The sequence below is a fragment of the Diabrotica undecimpunctata genome, chromosome 6, assembly GCF_040954645.1.
Source record: "Diabrotica undecimpunctata isolate CICGRU chromosome 6, icDiaUnde3, whole genome shotgun sequence".
Taxonomy (NCBI): Eukaryota; Metazoa; Arthropoda; class Insecta; order Coleoptera; family Chrysomelidae; genus Diabrotica; species Diabrotica undecimpunctata.
Window position 1 is genome coordinate 118,778,371 of NC_092808.1, and position 22,559 is coordinate 118,800,929.

Below are 22,559 nucleotides of genomic sequence, written 5' to 3' on the forward strand. Positions count from 1 at the left end.
TGACACGTATAGGAGTTATTTATTAGTAATGTAGCAAAGTTCAGAAACATGGTTCTTCGACTTCAAATCTCATTAGATTTTATGTGATTCTTAAAAGTTTTGAAATACCTAAAATCAAGAATTTCTTTGATATTATTTTTGATGAACCATTATTTCATAAAACAAATCTACTTACATTACCCCTAATACAGTGAATTCAAAACCCAACAAAACTAACTGTCAAATGTATAAAAAGCAGCATTCACAAGAACATACTGATCACATTTATTTGGCAAAAATTTATTGACCAAAATAATAATAAAAATGACAAATTTCTAAAAGTGCTGACCTAATACTTAAACTTAAACTAAACTAAAGTTTCTCAAATCAAGTGCATAAAAGTTCACATACTAACAACAGAGAATTGGAAATAAAAATATTAATAGGCAGTAATCGTTAAACAAGTACACGTGTTTCTATATTTTGAATTTAATGCAAATACAAAGTATGAAGACATATTTTCAGTTCTAAATTCAAATTAAAGTGATATATACGTGTTTGAAACTTACTTGAATGTTACTAAGCGATACTTGAATCTGTTTATTATTAAGCGACAAACACAATGCTATAGCTTTTGTAGTGTACCGTTTTGTACATCTTAAATCGTTTTATTTTGCATTTTTCATATTCATTTATAATATCAAAATTAATTTGTATAGAATATTTTTGGTGTGACAAACAAAAGTATTTTAGTAGAAATTCTTTACGTTCTAGAATCCCGATTCGTTAGAATCGGCCACATATTAGTTAAAGAAAAACCACATTAGAAAAACCCATTATTAACTAAGGAACGTATTTTTCATAAATTGAGCAAAGTCATTGACATAACTTTGCTCAATTTACGTAATAGATGACACAATAACGTTTAAACTAGGAAAACAAGAAATGATCTGATTGGCCGATATCCCAATCAAGTCAACTAAGGCTATGCCGACAGTACACAGTCAAAATGTTGGTTGACATCAGGAAATAAATTTCCCAAAACAAAGTGTTTTCTACTGACCATTTAGGATCAGGTCATTTCAATCAAAGTAAACGAAAATATATCGTCAAAGACCTCAGGTTCAAAACAAAAAAGCTAACATAAATGTCAAGCCCAAAAAACCATCTTATCAAGGACTGTCAGACGGGGCTCATTAGGAAAGATTCTTTATCAAGAACTAGCTAATATACTGATACTTCTTCAAATCAATCATTGCCCTTATTATCAATACATCCTTAATAGTATTGTTCAAAATCACCACTACTACACTAAGTCACAGACTAACCAGTGGCACATAGTAGACCAAATTTCATACCAGTAGCTAATAGATTAACTAGACAAACATTAATTAATGTAGCGATATCTAATAACAATAATCTGCGTGTAAATAGGACTAGAAGTTTCTCCAGCACAAGATAAACATAGGAAGACCTTGGAGATTGGAGAGTAATTAAACTATAGATAATACTGTCTGTACTACTGATATCACTTCAAAGAATCTTATAGGGAACATAAAACTGAACATAAAGCTGAGTCTTAGTGAACATATCTATACACCATGCAGAAAGCGGTAGTGCACTCAATATCCAAATACGTACATAAGACAATGTTTAACTATGTACAAGGCACCTAGGGCTCGACACGGAAATATCCATCATAGCTCAATTCCCTACGTATCTGCGTTAAGTGAATTTTACCCCAAAAGGAAGTGAGAGTCGTAAGGCTTAATCTTCTTCTTCTTCTTAACATGCCATACACCAAAGTGCGTAGGCGACTATCTCATTACTAGAATTCTGTTCTTGGCGGCGTGACACAGCTCGCCTGTATTGTGTATTCCTGTCCATTCTTTAATATTTCTTAACCAGGATAATTGTTTGCGGCCGGCTCCTCTCCTACCGTCGATCTTCCCTTGTAGGATTAACTACGGTATTTCATATTTTGCTCCTCTCTTAGGCTTGATCTTTTTTTTTTTTTTTTTTTTTTTCGTCTTTATAGAGGGGGGGGGGTCTGGAATCTTCAAAAGACATCTCAGTCCAGGGCGCCGCCTGACTAACTTTAGTGCAGGATTCGTTCTTCGTACTCCCGGCGATAGTTCCCGAGGTACTTTAAAATGCCCTCTCGTCGCCGAGTCTACGCCGAACGCCTACCTGCTAAACCAGACCCTCCTCTGTCATCCAGCGATCCGGAAGCGGAATGGCCGCTGTAAGGCCGGCATCACTTCCGAATCACTACCTTTATTCATTCATTCTCCATTTATACACATCCACACTCTATTCATCAGCAAGGAGGTTCCCTGTCTCGTTCCAGGTAGCGCGTAGAAGACACTCATCGCTCCTAGTTCGGCATTATTTCCAGATGGGCATTTCCTCCTTTCCCACAGTCTGACTCACGCATTCCAACTCACACAGTGTGACCCACTTTTCTAGCTTCACCTTTTAGCATCATTCACTCTTACCTTTAGCGTTGGTTTAGCAGTCTTTCTGCCTCTTCCTTTTTCTTGATCACTGCACGGATATAGCGGTGTATGTTAGTCCAAACTAATTTATTTTCAATCATTCTCTCAATCATTTCTCTCACTGTAATAAAATTCACACCTGTCTCTTTCTCCATTCTGTTCCTTTCTACTATCCATCTGCTGCAATCTAACATCGTATGTGTCACAGTGTCCGAGTATCCACAGTATAGGCATTCATCTGTATCAGCCTTTCCGATCCTATAGAGGTAGGCCCTAAAACACCCGTGTCCTGTGAGCACCTGCGTCAGGAAATAATCCAGTCGCCTGTGGCCACAGTCCACCCAATCTCTTATGTTCGGGATCAGCATTTTCGTCCACTGTGCCACATCTTCCGTGTTGTTCCATTCTTCTTGCCATCTTTCAACTGACCTTTCCCTTTCCTGTTTTTTCTCGGCCACAGTAAGGTTTGGACCTCTTCTCTCATAAAGCTCTTTTCTTTCCATCGCCAAAACATGCAACGGAACACATCCAGTGATGGTCCATAAGGCTGCCGCAGACACAGTCCTGTAGGCGCATGCCACTCGCAACAGACTTGTTCTGTCTACTCGTCTCATGAGACTCCTACAGGCAGTTATCTCTACCGCCTCGCTCCAGACTGGTGCCGCGTAGAGGACGATCGATTGTACAACACCGTGTAAGACCCTCCTCCTTTCTGATTTGGGTCCTCCAATGTTCGGCATCACCCTCCCCAACGCAGCCGTACTATTCGCAGCCTTCCGGACCACCTCCCGCACGTGCTCTCCCCATTTTCCATTCTGGTGCAATGTCACTCCTAGATACTTTACTTGTTTCTTAGGTGTTAGACATGCTCCCGCACATTTTAATTCAATATTTTGCCTATTCCTTGTCCCCTTCAGAATGATGGCTTCGGTTTTCTCTGTCGCAAGTTTCAGTCCGTGCTGCGTCATCCATTTCTTTACGACGCCGCCTGCGTTTCTAACCCGGTATTTGAGATCTGGCTCATCCCGGGCCACTACCAGTACAGCGAGGTCATCCGCGAATGCGAAGGGGGTTGTACCCTCTCCGTATTCACAGTGCATAACCCCGTCATATGCCAGATTCCATAGCGTCGGGCCCAAAACAGATCCCTGGGGTACCCCGGCCGTCACGTCCACGATCGTGCCCTTTTCCACCATAATCCTTCTCTCGGACAGATACTCCGCCACCACATTCATCAGGTAACCAGGACATTCTCTCTCCTCCATTGCCTTCATTACCTCGTTCCACTGCAACGTATTGAATGCATTCTTAACATCAAACAGCAGCAGAGCCGCCCAGCGATGTTCATCCCCTCTGTTGCGCAATGCTTCGAGTACACTCATGATTGCATCAATCGTACTTTTCCCTTTACAAAAACCAAATTGCCTCCTTGATAAACCACCTGACCTCTTAATTATGTCGTCTATGCGTACTCGCAGCATTCTTTCATACAGCTTACTAATGCATGGAAGCAGACAGATGGGGCGATACTTTTCCCTAGCTTTGGGAAGCAGTATTAACCTCGATGTCCTCCAAGGCTCAGGAAAGGTTTGTGCTTCCAGCAGTGCATTCATATGTTCCAGAAGCCACGCAGGTTCCACCCGTCCTAGACCCTTTACCGCCTCAGGTGGTATCTGATCTAGTCCTGGGGACCTACGAGTCTTCAGTGAACCCAATGCCTCGATAAGTTCATCCATGGTAAAGGGTACAGCTCTAGAGGCTTTATTATTATCTAAAGGCTTAATCTAGATAATCAAAAAAGTGGTACAGTAGGCTGGACTGCAGACTAGCGCGAAACTTCACGCTATATTTTTGTATTTTTAAATTATAAATATTATTTTTAAAATTGAATGAAGCCATTTTATTATTTATTTATTAATTTTATAGATTTTTTATACATTTTAATAAAATTGATAAAGCTTACATGCTGTATAACGGACTCTCCCCGTGGCGTAAATTGACCCTTCCAACAAATGTTTACTGTGACGGCCATTTCGAAAAAGGCCATATTTAATATGTGCTGCTTAAAAAAATCTCTTCCAATATATAAATATGAAAATTTAACTTCAAATGTTTTATTAATAACCTTTTCAACAATCTTTTATCTTTCTGTTTGTTTTAGTATATCTTTTATTCACAGATATTCTTGTAATTTTTTACTTCTTAATTTAATGTTTGTATTTTGTTAGTGATTTTTTATGCAGTTTTTACTTTAAACGTACTTAAAATAAATATATTATGATGACTAAAAACGAATTGATGGAGAGTAGTAAATCGATATGAAGACTGCTAGTTCATGACGCGTATAAAATATAAACCAAAAAAATTTACAAACTTTTCAAACAAAAGTCGCCCTGACTAAAGGTATTTGTAAGTTTTTTCAACAGGCGAACCAAAAGAAAGAGATAGAAGTTTGAACTTCGGGAAGAAAAGCACTCGGGGCTTTATGGAGATGAGAGGGTAATTATTGTATGTCATTGTCAGTAGTTAACGAGTTAACGGCGAACTCTTTACATTAACTAACTTTCCGTGATTTAAACAGGTAGAAGTTCCTGTTCAAACTGTGAAATTGAGAAAATTAAAGTAGTGGATGTTCTATTCTGTTTTCAAAATTGGATGTTTCGTTAATTGCTTTCAAGACATGCAGTACTGTTGGGAAGGGTATTTCACTTCAGTGTCGGTATAAGCTTATAATATTTTCAATGAAATGTAAATAATTTATTATATAAACATCAGTTAAAAAACGATAAAAATAAGAATGTTTGTATTCTTATTATTTGAATTTACTAACAAACAAGTATTAAAAACTGAATTTACATTAAAAATATTTAGTAAAACTGAATTCGTAAAAAAAAAATTTGTTTTTGAGAAGTGGAAAAAATCTTCTAAAAATTTAATCAAAAAATCCTAATTAGAAAAATAATTACGGCACATGACAAACCGTAAGCAACACATATTTTACGTACATACACATATTTTCATATAATAATAAAACTAAAATTCTCATTTTAGTAATTCTCTTAAAAATAATTGGGGGGGGGGGGTATAACTGTTTTTTCACATACTAAGTCTCTCCCAAGTATTTAGCCGTTGCAATGTCTTATATTTTGTCGTTTCTTCAGTTTAAAATTTTTGCAGAGAACTGTTTTTTTTATGACCTTTAATCTATTTAACAAGGACAATACTTGCTTTGCTTTATTTGTGTTTTTTTTTTATCAACAAGGTTCATCAACAGATTTTTTTGTTTTTTTCTCCTTTCTGGCTCTTCTAGTTTGATCTCTATGTAGTCCTTTTTTACTTCAGTATTTTTAATATCTACAAATCCACAATTCATTTGATATCTAAACATAAATTATTCATCTACTTTTGGAAATCAGGCACTTTTCATTATCAAAGATATTTTATACATTTTGCATTATAGTCCAGTCGTCAGAGAATTGACCCCTAAAAACCATACGAACAAGCTGAATTTTACCGAGAATATCAATTTTGGGACCCCAAAAAAGATGCTAAAAAGTTTACCACTTTAAGTCTTGGGCATCTTTCTAAAACCCCCATCGTAGGGGGGTAAAAACGCGAAAAAATAAAAAAAATTAATTTACCAATAATCTGTATGCTGCAGAAAACATGTTTTAAATAAAAAACTATAGCTTATATAATTTTGAACAAAAATGTTTGTTACGTCCCTCCACACATATTATTATTTTTTATTAATAATTTTTTTAATATTTATTTTTATATTTAATTCTTTAATTGACGTGTGTGTATGTCTTAGATACGTAACCTAATACGGCCCTGAACACGCCTCTATGAGACTTAAGAAACGCGTGCTACACGCACCTCAGTCTTATATAGATCAGCGCGATAAACAATCCAGTTTTTTTGTGTAAACTTAACTATGCAACTTTAAGAAGATTCTGCCCCCCTGAGTTCCCCAGTGCACTGTGGAAGAAGCAGAAGTGTTAATTCAACATCACAGGTACCGTAATTTGATTGCACATACATACAATATTGATAATAATTGATAAATTTTACATATATCTTCGTATAAAAATAATACCAGCACCTAAATAAATAATTATGAACGATTGTTTATTCTTATAGTAATTTACATTTGTACAATTGTTATTAGCATTTTTTATCCAGAATGAACCGTTCTTTGAGAAACAACGCTTGAAGCGACCGGCGATTTTGAATGTCAGTTCAGCGAGCGAAATCAATGTTAAATAAAAGTTTTATCAACTCGACGGTAAAAATCGATATCTTTTGATCAGAATGTCCTATCGACAAACACCAAAATGCTTTTTAAAGGTGAAAAGTGCAGCGTTCGTATACAATTTTTGAATGTTTATGTATTTTTTTGAATGTATATTTTGCAGCAAATAAAATCAGTTTTTCTAAAACTGTTGAATAAATAAACTTTGCGCGATTCATTCTACTGAGAGAACGGTTCATTCTACAAAAAAATGCTAAAAAACGTTTTTGTTCAAAATTATCTTAGTTACAATTTTTAATTTAATACATTTTTTTATATGGCGTACTGCTTCTTGGTCTTCTTCTAAATGTGCCTATCTTCTAAAGATGTTGGCGACTACATTGACCCATCTTACTTTATTCACAGCAGCTCGAAATAGATCAGTTGATGTTAGACCAGTCCACTTCCTAAGATTGGCCAGTCAGGATATACGTCTACGTCCAGAGCCTCTCTTACCCTCAATCTTTCCTTGTAAAATTAACTGTAGAAGTCGGTATTTATCCTTACGCATGATGTGGCCGAAGTAAGCCAGTTTTCTGTTTTTTAAGGTATTAATAATTCTTGGTAAATCGATTTTACTCCGGTTCGCCCCTCTACGTGGGAAGTTTAAAGGGAAAGCCCAAGAGTAAAAGTGGTAAATTTTTTTGCATCTTTTTAGCTTTCTTAAATTAATATTTTCGGCAAAATTTAGCTTGTTTGTATGATTTTTAGAGGTTCAGTGACATTTTCGTCTGTGACAACTGGAGTATTAATATTGACATATGTATTATATGTCAAATCATAAGATTTAGTAATTTTTTATTTTTATTATTTCTTTTTTTTTTCAGAAACATTAACTTCCAATCTTTGCACCTTTGTGATAGCAATATCCCTTCCATGATGAACTTTTAATATTTTATTCATATTATCTATCCCTTTGTAACAATTCATTAATTGTCGTCCTTACTTACTTTATCGTCTTAATTCTTTACTCAAATTTTTTGTTGACGGTTTGCCTACAACCGCGGCATACATTATCAAATGCGATGCGTGAGCAGGCGTAGATATGATTTGGTGTTACTGTAGTAATAGAGACCGCGTACTTGTACTTGTTTGCTTTTCATCAAATATTAAAAACCAACTTCAACATAACCTATCCTAACCTAAACTAACCGAACCAAATTAGTCAAACCCACTTTTAACTAAATGTTTAGAACTTATGACTAGTACTTTTTCTATACACTCCATTTCACATGAATTGATTTTTATATTCATTAGTAAATGGAGAACTACTTACCTCCTTACCTCCAATAAACTTATATATGGTTCGTGCACACCCCTCTTGCTAAATCCTTATATTATTTTTTACGGTAACTATTTTATAGATATAACCAAAACCTTTTAAATTTGCGAATCCTTGCTACCTAGCGCCCGATACTTATGACTCTTCCTTAACTCAATCTTTAATTATATTAAGATCTTTTTTGTAGTGTTAACAGATGTAATGTAAGCATTACATTACATCTGTTAACACTACAAAAAAGATCTTAATATAATTAAAGATTAAAGAGTTTATTTTATTGCCAAATTTCTATTCTACTTCGTGAATACGATCAAGCAGAATTTGGAGACCTTTAATATTTTCTGACCAAATTTATTATTGTATCTTCCGCTTTTCTAATTACATTAAGTAGTTCCTCGTTAATTTTTATCCCATATGATAGAAGAACGAGTGGCCAATTTTATGTAAGAAATGTCCACCCGTTTGACTCTTGGACCTAAGTCTTCTAAGCGTCTTTTTAAAAACTGGTCGAGTAAACATTGAACAATCTTGGGGACAAAATATAATCTTGTCTGACTCCTCGTCATATGGAGATTTCGTCGGTGTAGTTATTTCTAATTTTGACGATAGCAGTTTGATTACAGTACAGATTTTTAACGACTTGAAATATCTTTGTTATCTATTACCATTTTTTCAGCATCTGCACTAAGTTTAGAGGCTGTACTTTATCGAATGCCTTTTCGAAGTTTACGAATAATGCAAATACGTGTTGTTTTTGATCACGGTATTTTGGAAACAAGATATTTAACGCAAAAAGTGCCTCCTAATTTTATGGGAATTTTCGTCTAATTCTGTTGTGGCGTATTCTTAGGAAAACCTTGCTACCCTAGGAAAATTGTGGAATCGGTCTAATACCTAGTGAAATACACTTCAAATAAAAAACCCAAAATCACATAATAAATATTTTTCAAAAATTTATTGACTGAAAAATTTATTTATTGATATTTATTTTTTATTGCAGATTCGGATTTCACGTGAAAAAGTTTACAAGTGTTATGTAAAACTTTTTTTGACACTCGATAAAGGGCGCTGTAATCGCAGAAAAACAAATACAGATCAGCTATCTGTAAACTGTCAAATTTCTCGGGACATACGTTTCGGACCACAAAATTGGTATTTTTAAAAAAGTTATCTAATTATACAACATTAAGATGACAGATGGCGTTCTAGTTGCAAAAATAATCCTTCTCAGCAGGATAAAATGTAGTTATAGCATCATCTATCAACAATTCGCAAATACTTCCCGAACAAAAGTTACTTATTTTATCATAAGGAATCCAAATTTTAAATAAAAAAGGGGGTTTCTATTTAAGATTTCAAAGTTGCTCCAGGTATTATATATACCCAGGAAAATTGGTAGGGGGGTCGTGTTTTATGTCATTCAATAGACTTTTAAAAATTATTAAATTTTTAATCCAATATTATAATAAATTTTACGAAATATTTGACCGTTTCGCTTCTTTTGGCACACCCGGTATATTTAAAAATATTTCTCTCTTATCAATAATCAATATTAAACTTCAGCATTTGTAAAATACTTTCGTGTATTTGCCCTACCCCACCAGTAATAATATTATTAGAAATATGAAATATATCCAAATTTTAATAATTCTTTCCTTTCTTTTATAACCTTTAAATATTATGTCTTCTTCTTTTAATAAATTAGATAAACTCATATTTCATAGAAAACAACGTATTTGGACACCTGCAATTTTCAGCAACAATAAAAGTTTAGAGGTGCTTTGTTCGTGTATAAACTGTTGCTGTTATGTGCTGTTGGGAATCTGACATTTCCAATAGTACATGAAATGCAGGCCAGTCGTGATATACACTTTGCCTCTCTAAAAAAAGGTAGAAAGAACAAAAAGAAAATTTTTTTATAAAAAATATCTGTGTATGTGTTTTATATAAAAAAATCTAATCTTTAAGCTTAATGTAACTTCTTTCTTGCTCAGTTTGCAAGAAAAAACACTTCAATTTACTTTTAATCATAAGCGTTTGACCCATTCTAATTTCTATAAGTGAATATTGTCTAACAAATTTCAGCAGAAAAATCTATATTCATAATCCTCACCAGACATAAGATAAAACAAATTAAAAAAATTACAATTAACGAAGTAAATTTTTTGATGGCCAATGCCAAACAATTAGAAATTCTATTAGACAAAAAACTCACCTAGAAACTGGATACTGCATAATTACTGACAAAATGCAACAGAAGACTTAACTTTTTAAAATCCATTAAGCAAACTTGGTGGGGAACAAAATCCCAAACAGCAATAATGTTTTATGAACCATATAAATGATCAATAAATTGCTTATGGTTGAATACTTTATAGGACAAACAGCCTATAAAACAAATCTGCGCAAACTGGACATTGAACAAAACAAAGTACCAAAGATATGTCTGAAAGCAACACTTGTTGAACCTTTGAAGAGCATAAGCTATTTAAACCTCAATTAGTACTGCGAAGATATTTTTAGCTGAAAACATGGTTATTAAATCACTACAAAAAAGGTAACCACTCATTACCAGTATATACAACAAACATGTTGTCCGGCGACCAAAAAAACCTTCCGTCCTATTTGTGAAGGATTAAGAAACATGACCTAAAAATCATAAAAATCATAAAAAAAAATTAAAATCGTTTTGTGAATATCCCTAATTACCCTGATTAAAAAACATCTAATAAAACAGTTATACACCAAATTTGAGAACAACACCACAGAAATGAATATTTCTTATAGATAGTGCAATATTACTATATCTGGGTAATTAAATTTTATGTCTGCTTGATACTGAATTATTAAATTAACAATTATTGTTAATATTTTTGTTTAAAAGTTTAAAAGTTCTTTAAAATTGAAAAAATCTTAAAATTTATTTCATTAAAAAATTTTCTTAATATTTTAGTGATTTTCGAAATGTGTTAAATATGATATAGAATTAATTCATCCATCATTTACATTTTCATTATTATCTTGCCTTTGTGTTAAATTATTTTATTACTCAAAAAAAAATAAAAAAAATTTCTTCGGCGAAGACTCGAACTCCCCTCATTCGCGTGAAAAGTAAATTGACGTAAAGATAGATATAGTGTTAGTGACGTCCATACAAAGAAGTGTAAATAACTGTTTATATGTGAAAATAAAATTGTTGATTTTACTATTTTCCTCACCATTTCATCATATTTTCTCACCTTTTAAGCCTGCCTTGGACTTTTATAAATATTCCAAACTCAAAACTAATCAAATCGATTCAGTTGTTCTAAAGTTGGTCACTGGAGTTGCAATTAACATTTTATAATACTATAAGGACTATATTATTTTGTGGACTATCAGAAATACGGACAATTTTAGATATGCAAATATGTCAATACAAAATGTTTAAAGAAAGTTGAGATCAGATATTAGATCACAGACAGTACGCTAACAGCGATGATGCTTTTAGAATTCTTATATAAAACAAGCAATTGGCCTTAGTCAGCTCTAGGTTTTCACCTAACGTGATCGGAAGTAGAACCAGAAGTTGATTTTTGAACTCTTCGTGTAACTTTATGACGATTGATAAACGATTTCACTAACTTTGAGTCATTTTTGACAAACTTTCTGTCATAAATTTTTAACTGGAAGTGAGATAAAAACTAGAAATATATATTTGTTCTCGGCTTACTAAGGCGTGTCGAATAATATATCGCTTGTACTATTTCAACGACTTTTAAATAATACTTCCGGTTGCAACTTCGGAAACCGTAAGTCAGAGGCCAAATATTTTGCCTTTAATACCATATTTGGGTTACTTGCTCTCATTCTATATCTCATTTGTCATTCTAACTGTTCTATTGACAAAGGAGCTGTGTTCACAGGACGACAGAAAGCTATGGATAATTTGAGGTTTTCACCGCTTTTAATCTTGTAAAATGGGTGAAAACAAAAGTGATACGTGAACTAAGGAGATGAGACTGAAAGTAAAAGTTATAGGAGAATGTTATAAATTCAGTGCTCTACCAAAGAATCGATGGGTCCGTATTAAAACAAATGAATAATTGAACTAAAGTAAAAACAACATTAGAAAATTAGAATATTTTGTCCTTTAAATCCAATAACCGACGGTAAACAGATTAGATACTTATCTGAACTGCATTAGATAAAGTGGAAGATCATGTAAATAATTGTCGACATTCTAGAACAAAATGACACGTGCGGGAAACTGTAGAGGAACTAAAACAGTAACGTAAGAAGCTCAGTTGAAGTTAAAATATCAGTGATTAATTATTAAGTCGACAAGAATAAGTAACTTAAATCTTACATGTCAGCAGAACAAATAAAAAAAAGAAGTGACTGTGTCATAAAAGACATTCTAAACAAATTGCAATGTATTAGTTGCCAGGAAAATGATTGAGTGATCAAATTAACTAACACAAGAAAAAAGTCGCAATCATCCAAGCAACTATTCTATTTAATTTAGGTTCTTTATCTAAATTAGGAACCAAAATATTTCTGGTTTCCCCTTTTTTAAGAGAATTTTACGAAACTGAACATTTTTATTTTAGAAAGTATTATCAAACAATCAATTTGTAAAGATACAAATGTTTCCCTGTGTTTCTAATCCGCCCCTGCATTTTGGGCCTTACTTAATGAGAAAACGTAATGAAAATGTAATTTTGTCGAGTTTGGCACCGTTACGGGGGCTGCTGTGTCTGTTGTTGCAAGCATTTAATAAAACTCCCACGAAATTAAAGTCTGCGTTAGCCTTTTTAGTGCTGACAATAATTATTAAAAGCACAAAGTCAGTAATCAGACCTAGATCTACTAAAAAGCTAAAAAGGTTGGACCATTTTATTAGACTTTGCTAATTGTGTCTTTAAACAATATAAGATAAATAAATTTTATGAGGAAAACGTGTTTTTTTAATTCTTGGTCTAAGAATCTAATAGTTTATTAGTGTATTAGGTGTTTATGGACTTAAAGCTATTGTTCTTTTTGTATGTTTTGTAACTTTTATTTTTTATATTCGTTCGCTTTATTAAAGTTTATTTCTTTATACTTTCTTAAAATTTCCTTAGTTTTAATTAGACATAATGTATTTAGTAAGAAATCTAATAGATCAGTGTAGCAATATAAAGACCAATAATTAACTTAATTTTAAGAAATCTGTATACACGAAGATAATATATAAAATAATGCTGATTTGAGAATGAATACAATTATTTTAGATACATAAATAAATTTTAATATCTCTCTTCAATCCTGACCCCCCAGGAAAATGTAGGGGTCATCGTGATGCGTATTATTCTTATCACTACAGCTGATTCGGCAGAGTTCCTTTTTAAAAAGTGATCTATTTTGGTATGGGTGTACACTTTATAGTCTTTAACTGAATGGGATGAGGAAGGGAGAACTGTTTGTCTCAAGTTGGTCATTCTCATAAAGATAGCTTAAGGCCTTTATTTTGGAAATGAAGAATTTAAAATTTGTCATGAAATTTGTCATTATGGTCTCAAAGGTGAAGTGCGTACGTAGAATATGTTTTTCTGTTATTTAAATGTGGCAATGTGGCAACTGCTTAAAAACTTACATCAGTCAAACTGGTAGAACTTTCAACAAACGTATAGCACAACATAAAAGGGCATTTAATAATAGAAAAACTAATTCTAAATACGCACTTCACCTGTCTAGACCACAATCATGGTTTTAATGACGAATATAAAATTATTCACATTCAAAATAATGGCCTTAAACTAATTTTCTAAACCATTTTTATTAAAATTTATAGAAATAAACAAATTAAAAAATACAGACATATTTCTAAATGACCAACTTAAGACAAACAGTTTTCCCCTCCTCAAGATATTCAGTTAAAGACTATAAAATGATGATCAGGTGATCTATTTTTGGTATGTAAACACATACCAAAAATAGATTACCTGAGAAAAACACTCTGCGAAACAGCTGTAGTAATAGGAATTTATAATAAATTTTTAAAACAAAAGTTTCAATGTTTTATTGTTATATAAAATGAATCTCCATCAAGTAACGGTCAAATACATCACTTATATTATCTTTGACTGATATCTCTATTCCGTTGTAGGTCCGATTGTATTTTGTAATGTTTATCTTCATATTACACGTTTCTATTTAAATTCTTATTTCTTCGATATCGAGTCTTATTTTTTCAATGAAGTCATAACGTTCGTACATCAGTAACTGTTCGTATACAGGGTGGTCCCTAAGTAACTGTACAAACGAAAACCGTAAATTCTACACTTTAAAATATTACGATTTAAGCCAAATTACTTTAATCAAATGTTGATATTAAGAGAGATACAGGGTGTTAAAGAGCAAATTTAAAATTCTATTTTTCTCTATAACTTTCATGTTTGTAAAGATTTATGCATAAAAATTTACAACTGGGTACTTTTAAATATGAGAAATTATAATTTGATGCACACTTTGATGTAGCTGATAGAGGGCGCCACATATAACACATGTGTGGCATAAATTTGCAATTAACTTTTTTGCTCTTTAAGTTACTTGTATTTGTGACAAAAAATATTAAAGATACATTATTTTAACAAAAAAAGGTATACTTCTTAATAACTCCAAAACCTAACAGTTTTCGTGATAATCGTATTTTACAAATCAGCTGCATAATTCTGTTTTAAGGCAATTACTCCAGGCAACCAAGGAAAAATAGACAAAAACATTAATAAATCTAAATTTTGGTATAAAATACCTTTAACTAAAGTTAATAGTTAACGAAATATTAAATAAAATAAATAGATCAGGAGGATAATTAATAATAGGATTTGACAAAAACAGAATAATAGGATTGTACATTAAACATTTTACGTTTTATGTTAAATTAAAGTTATAATCAAAACATTTTGTTTACAAAGCAAATTAGGAAATAGTTAAACTAATTAACATAACTTTTTGTCAAAGTAAGTGTTCGATATGTCCACCATTTTCTTTAATTCATTTGTCAATATATTACATAAAAGATCGTCTCATATTAAATAGCATCATTGTTTCTAAAGAAACTGCTGCAGTATTTATTTCTTCCCATAGTTGGTGGCGAATGTTTATGGGATTCTTATAGACACGTTGTTTTAATACGCCCCATACACCAAAATCAAGCGGATTAAATTCTGGGCTACGTGGTGGCTATATTGTATAATAGATGAATATATTCTTTTGGATACATATCCAAACCTTATGGTATATTATGGAACTACATCTTATTTGTCGCAGAGGTTAAATAATGTATTAAATTATAGTGTATTTGATTCATTGGTTACTTATATAAACACGGAATGACCTATCGATGCCATTACTTATTTATATGATTACGTTACAGCTTACGAGTAACTATAATTACATCTAGAACAAATGGTCTATTATGATTAGCTAACGAACTAATATTATGCTGAACTAAATTACCTGTGTGTTTACTATATTTATAACAATATCGGTTATTAGGCCAACGATGATGTTTTTGTAAAAATGCTGAGTCTTTAAGGTCAGATTGGTAGCAAAAGTATTATGAAACAAGACATATACGTGTTATTCAATACCTGAGCTTTAGTTTTTAATTGTCCTAATAAAAATGGGTAAACAATTTACGTAGTGAATAATAAGTATTCTTTTGGGATTTTTTATAAATTAAATAATTATATAAATATCTCACCACATTGCCAAGAAATATGACTGCCACGATCAATCCAACGTTCAGAACAGTTATATTTAAGTATATTATCACTGCCTTCTCTTTAGAATGTGGTGGTGTACCATCTTGCATAAACCACATATTTTGGGTTTTCAGCATTTTACAATAGGGAAAAAGTAATACAACGCCAGTAGGTATAGAAGTTTAAGAAGCGATAGAAAAGGGAACTTGTAAACATGATGACGGCCAACGTCTGAATACGGACACGGCATCTAAAGAAGAAGATGAAGAATATTTTCTTCAATAAGACATTTAGCAGCCATAACAAAAATTTTGTAATGTTACATTATCATCTTTGAGTTGTTGTAATAAGAATAAACTGTGAATTATGCTTATCTACAGGTATTCAGTGCTTTACCGCACAAATATTACAACTAAGAATTATTATGCAGCTGACTTATAAAATGCGAATATCTCGAAAACGGTTAAATTTTGAGGTTACTAACAAGTATACCTTTTCTTTGTAAAAATAATGTATCTTTAATATTTTTTAACACAAATAGAGCTAACTTAAAGAGCAAAAAAGTTAAGCGCAAATCTATGCCACACATGTGGCATATGTGGCGCCTTCTATCAGTTACATTAAAGTTTGTATAAAATTATAATTTATCCTGCCTTAAAGCATCCAATTATAAATTTTTGTCCAAAAATATTTACAAACGTAAAAGTTATAGCGAAAAATATAATTTTAAATTTCCACTTTAACACCCTGTATCTTTCTTAATATCAACATTTTATTAAAGCAAGTTGGCTTAAATCATAATATTTTAAAGTGTAGAATTTACGGTTTTCGTTTGTACAATTACTTAAGGACCACCCTGTATATGCTTATAATCAAATTTATTGAAGATTTACCTTTATTAGATTTTTTTGCATCCATTGAATGTCAGAACTGGTTTTAAAACTTGTAAATTTCTTTATAATGATATTAAAAAGATAAAATTATTAATAGCTTACCTTCCGTTGACGGCTGTGTAGAAGATCCCATCATAATTTGATCGTTCGTTACATCTTTCACATCCTGAACTAGTATGCAGTTTGATGAGTCGATATTTGGTTTCATTGAACTTACAGCTGTAACAAAATAAGTAGGATATTATGAGTACCTATGGGCTATTTTTTTTAACTAATCGTTAATTTGTTTTATCGGAATATAACAATTAATAATATTTCATTTATACTTTTGTAGCTTTGCGGCATAAAAGCTAATAAAATATTAAGTTAGAGGTAGAAGAATACCTACTAGATTGTTGTCCATAATTAAAATACAATAGTGTTTATTAAAATTAGTAATTAAAACGAATGGGTAAAGAGGTGGAATTCTTAACAACTGTTAAAAGGAGGAAAGCGTCATACCTGGGCCAGGTGTTCCGTAATGATAAGTACAGTCTGCTACAGCTTATCGTACAAGGCAAGATTGAAGGTAGGAGAGGTTTGGGCAGAAAGAAGAAATCCTGGCTGAGAAACTTGAGAGAATGGTTTCAAATACCAGAAGCTGCGAATATAATACATGCGGCACAAAACAGAGAAACCTATCGTTTGATGGTCGCCGACCTTCGGTAGAAGACGGCACATAAAGAAAAAGTTAACAGTGAGGTACTAATGTTGTTTTAATTATAGCTATGCAAGAAAATTAAGGTTTTAGTTAAATTGGTAATTAAATGACGAATAATCCACTTAGTCGGAGATAAACATGTTGATCAGCAACCATTTTTAGAACAATTAATGGTATTTTTATCATACTAACATTGCATGGAAAATCGTAATAATCAATTAAAAAAAAAAATAAAATTTTAAGCAAAGAAAATATTGGTTGATAAATTCGTACTTTAGCACGCGATTTACAATAACATGATTAGTACCCCATGCTGGTCGATTCAGTACTGTTTTACTGTCATTTCTGAAACGTATTTCGTATACTTCTAGGTCTTTAAAAAACTGTTATTTTTTGTCTTTTGATTTGTCATTACTCCGGAAATACGCTTTTTCTAAATGTCAATTGAAGTGTTTCCTTTTTAAGCGCAAATAGTATCTCCTTTGGCTGCTGCAATTAAAATCAATAACAATGTGTTTGGTTCTCTAATTTGTAATGGACCCCACTCCATCTTAATGTTTCAAGGATACCATTTTCTTGTAATGTCCATTGTGTTTCTTGTAGTGTAAAAACATGTAGTTAGCTTTTTTTTATTGTGTTAAATAAATATTTAAGTTTTTCCAACTACTGCCCACATTCTAAAGATGTCATCGATATTACTTGTTCATCAATTTGGTACTGATTTAATGGACCCTTGGAAATAATTTCTAAATAATTCAGCGAAAACGGAATCTCTTGAGTCATCATGGTACTGTAATCCAAAGCCCCACCGATATAACGAACTGTTTCATCTAACCGGCTGGCTAGACCTATTATATCATCGTTTAAATCGGCATAATTATTTATTAGAATGTTTACGATTGCTTAAATGCAAATTGCTTTATTTTGAGTGTAATCACCTGTTCCTGTTTGTACCATTTTAAGAAATGCCAAAGCCCATTGTAATTGACCTATACCAAAAGGACTGTCATATTCTCCCTGCCCAAAAAGTATCCATATGACGGCAATTGTATGGTCTAACAGCAGATAAAAAAAAGGACTTTGTGCCAATTTTTTTTTATTTAATAAAACTCCAGCAGGAATCTTATGATTATTGCTATCTGATCATTCACTCTGATCAAAAATCAAGTTAGTTCTATATATAAATATTACAAAAAAACTATCTAAGGTTACATTCAGCAATATTCCTTGGGCTCTAATACATTATAGTACTACCAGCTAACGTGTACCTTTTAGCCGCACTTTGCTCTGCTTTTTCACTTTCACTCACTTATAGGACTAACTCAAACGGCTTCGTTCTCTTAACTCTTCTTATCTGGTTGGAGTTGTCTAGGAGTTTGATGGCCTCGACATTCACGTGGTTGGAGAGCCTTTGTTCATCACTCTCGGCAAACTTACTTATTGTCTGGATAACCGTATCCATCTGGAGGTCTCGATGAAGATCACAGTTTCTGAAGTACCATGGAGCGTTAACGATGTTCCTTAATAATTTATTCTGATATCGTTGTATAATTTGGATGTTACTTGCTTTTGTACAGCCCCATAGCTGTATCCCATATGTCCATATCGGTTTAAGGACTAGCTTTGTGTCAATAAATACATTATTTTTGCTGGAATTAAAGTTGTCGGCACCCTAAAGACATAAGGCAGGGGAGTATACTCTCTAGGATCGTCAAGTATATGTGGAAGTCTGTTTGCTAAATTTTCGACTAAATGCACAGCTAAAGATTTTCCTGGTTTTATTAAAACATGCTGGATTTGAAATCATTGTTGCTCTTCTCCACTTTCAGCTTCGTCAATAGTTTCACCCGTTTTATCTATTTCCTCAGGATTCATCTTTGGATCATTATATTTCAATAAAATTTGCATATACAAAAGAAATTATTTTCAGTCTGGAGAGAGAGAGAACATGACAGTCTTTTGGGTAAAGGTCAATTACAATTGGCTTTGGCATTTCTTATAACAGTACAAACAGGAACTAATGATTACACTTAAGATATAGCACTTTGCATCAATTGTATTCTAATAAAGAATTATGCCGATTTAAACAATGATATAGGCCGAGCCAGCCGGATAGATGAAACAGTTCGTTATGGCGGTGGTGCTTTGGCTTTCAGTACCATCATAACTCAACAGATTCCGTTTTCGATAAATAATTTAGAAATTATTTCCAAGGGTCCATTAAGTCAATACTTAATTAAGGACCAAGCAATATCAATGATATCTTTAGAATGTGAGCAGGAGTTTGAAAAACTTAAGATAGCCAGTGGTGTCGATTCCATTGAAAATCTTGATTCTGTATCAAGAGAAAAAGCAATTAATGTACTACGGATGTGGAAGTCAGATCAAGTAAAAAAAAAATCGCGAAGATCTTCGACCTCTAAGATCCATAGAAGATAAGATGCGAAATATTCAAGTGCTCCAGCTTAGTATATATATTCAGGGATTCTACAGTATTCACTGCCTTCCCTCGCTCAACCGTTTCCATCTATCTCTGTTGTAGCTCCAGCTTAGTACAAGGTTCAAATATTCCAATCTCAGATTTGTTTTTTGTTATTAGAGTCGTCAGCGTAAATTCTGTCCGGCTAGTACCTGAGGTTCCCTAACGAATAATATTTTTTATTGTCTGAGGGATGGGGGACTCTTCTGTTAGGATTGCCATACCTTAGCCAATAAGGCTCAGATTTTAGGCGGTGGATATGCACCCCCAAAAATTCCATCCTGGGTAGGAATTATTAAATTAGTGTCATCAACGTACGTTGACTATGGTTTTTATTGGCATTTAATGCCTTGTGCCATTTACACCCATCTACTAACCATTTACCCTTCTCTCATCCGGGCTAAGGACTAGCAATGGCGGAGTAGGATCAAAACAGAGGAGAAAAAAACTACCATAGTGGTTTTAATCTGAGTAATGGAAAATTAAGAAATATATTCTACTATATAGAAGAAAATATGGAGGTAAATATTGTTAAGATAATTCTGCGTAATTATATTTGTAGATTAATATAGAGAAATAGGCTAAAGAAAAAAAATGAAAAAAAAAAGGAAACCAAGAAAAGGGAATTACGTATGAAAATATAATTTAAAGATATAAAGCTTAATGCTACAAAATATTTCAATTACAAAAGTAATAAAAAATTGTAAGAAACAGCTCCAAATACAATATTTTGTCGTTTTATGATCTGTAATATTACAATTTGCATTCACAATCTTATAATAATTATATTGCATGGTCTGAAAATATTATTTATGGACCTATGTCTTTAAAACCTGTTGTACTTCATAAATAAAACATAAAATCTTACCTGCAAAATAAGCCAACATTGCTGATAATCCCACGGCCAACAAAATTAGTCCGATACTCAAACACTTCCACGAGCATCTGTGCTGACATCTTTTATCGATATGAAACCTGGACGGTGAGTAAGGAGAGTAATGCGAAGAGCTGGTCTGAGGGGCAGGTCGAACCAAAGGAAAAACTGGCATTACCAAGTTTGAGGTTTGTCCTCCCGGTCCGGTTGCCTGTAGCGTACCTCCTGGTGGGGCTGACGGTAATGTCTGCGAAAGCTGCGTTTGTTGCAGACCAGGTGCCAACCTGTAAAGAATAAGAATATTCGGGGTAGGATTAATTAAATAAATAGACATTTTTATTTGCATTGAAAATTATGTTTCTATTCCTACATAATATTAACTAATAAACATTTTTCTACCATATTAAATTTTAGTATATACAGGTTGTTTCATTAATAATTGGAAATGTTTTAACTTTGGATTTCTGGGCTTAACTTCTCTTTCTTAACTTCTAAAAATATTAAGGTTTAACCCAAACTACAAAACACAAAATAAAATGCGGTTCCTTATTGAGTTACAGGGTATTTTATTTAAAAATTTAAAGACAATTTGTACCCAGTACTTTAAAACAACTTGACATATTCTTGTCAAACTTGGAAGGAAGTGTAGGTACTATAGACTATACTAAATTATGTCAAATAAACGTTTTCAGCTAGTACAAGAGGCGTACGAAAGGGGAAGTGAATGATTTACCCTTCCCAAATTCTACGTCACTGGCGGAATTGCTATTTTAGAGCAATGTTACGATTCTCCAATACTTTCTATGGAAATAACATTTCTTTTGGGACGATAAAGTTCGAATTTTTCTAGATATTTGAAATTAAAAATTAAGCGGCGTAGTTATTTTGATTAATGTATTAATTATGTCGGTATTTTTGGGTCATACGATTGCATTTATTATGCATATGAAAATTTCAATTGCTATTAAAAATACATAATGTGCTAATTACGAAAATTTTTTAAAACGAATAAATGTATTCAACATTTAAAAACAAATTGTAGTTCTAAAAAGAACCATTTTGTTATAATCTAAATAACAGAACAAGTTTAATAACATATTAAATAAATCTTTTAAAGCAAATGTTCAAATAAATATTTTAAAAACACTTCACAACGAATAAACTGTTCTCTACATTTATTTACAATATCACAATCAAATTAATATGACTTGAAGTATTTCTCCACATAGTTTAGATAAATGCTTATTCATGCATAATATGAATAGAAGAGAAATGTTCAGAGCAATAAAAGAGCTAGTAATACCAAATTAGTTGCCAAATTTAACAAAAGTAACTCATGAAAAAGTTGAATGTAGAGTACGAATTCAGAGGGAACTATCTGAACCTTTTAAAACAAATAACGGGATGCACCAGGGCGACTCTTTCTCTTGTATATTATTTAATCTGACTCTGTAATACGTATGGCACAAATAACAACTATGGATTCAGTATATAATAAATCAGTGCAAATCCATGCCTATGCTAATGATATCAATATTGTTGAAAACGGAAAAAACTATACGAGAGGCGTATGTATCATTATTAGAATCAGCTACAAAAAAGATTTAATAATAAACACCAACAAAACGAATTATATAAAAATAAGCATGCAACTATAAATCCTACGACCACTTGTTATAGAAAATGACGTCATGAACATTCATCAAGCAATGAACAAATTTGTGTACCTGGGAGCGCTCCTTAATACTGAAAATAACACTACCGCAGAGATAAACCGCAGTGATAAGCTGCTATTTTGGACTTAATCTCCTCTTTAAATCCACAATTATG

The 22,559-nt window shown here is 32.5% G+C and overlaps 1 protein-coding gene across 2 annotated transcripts in view; it reads right to left on the reverse strand.

The window, feature by feature from the left end:
* The window catches only part of Ten-a (Teneurin-a transmembrane protein), a 621,367-nt gene that overhangs the window by 458,338 nt on the left and 140,470 nt on the right, over positions 1 to 22,559 (reverse strand). For both annotated transcript variants that reach the window (XM_072535236.1, XM_072535235.1), the window contains exons 3-4: positions 20,724 to 21,013; positions 16,779 to 16,895 (exon numbers count right to left, since the gene is read on the reverse strand). In XM_072535236.1, the coding sequence (XP_072391337.1) occupies positions 16,779 to 16,895; positions 20,724 to 21,013 (407 nt within the window). The remainder of the gene's footprint in view (positions 1 to 16,778; positions 16,896 to 20,723; positions 21,014 to 22,559) is intronic.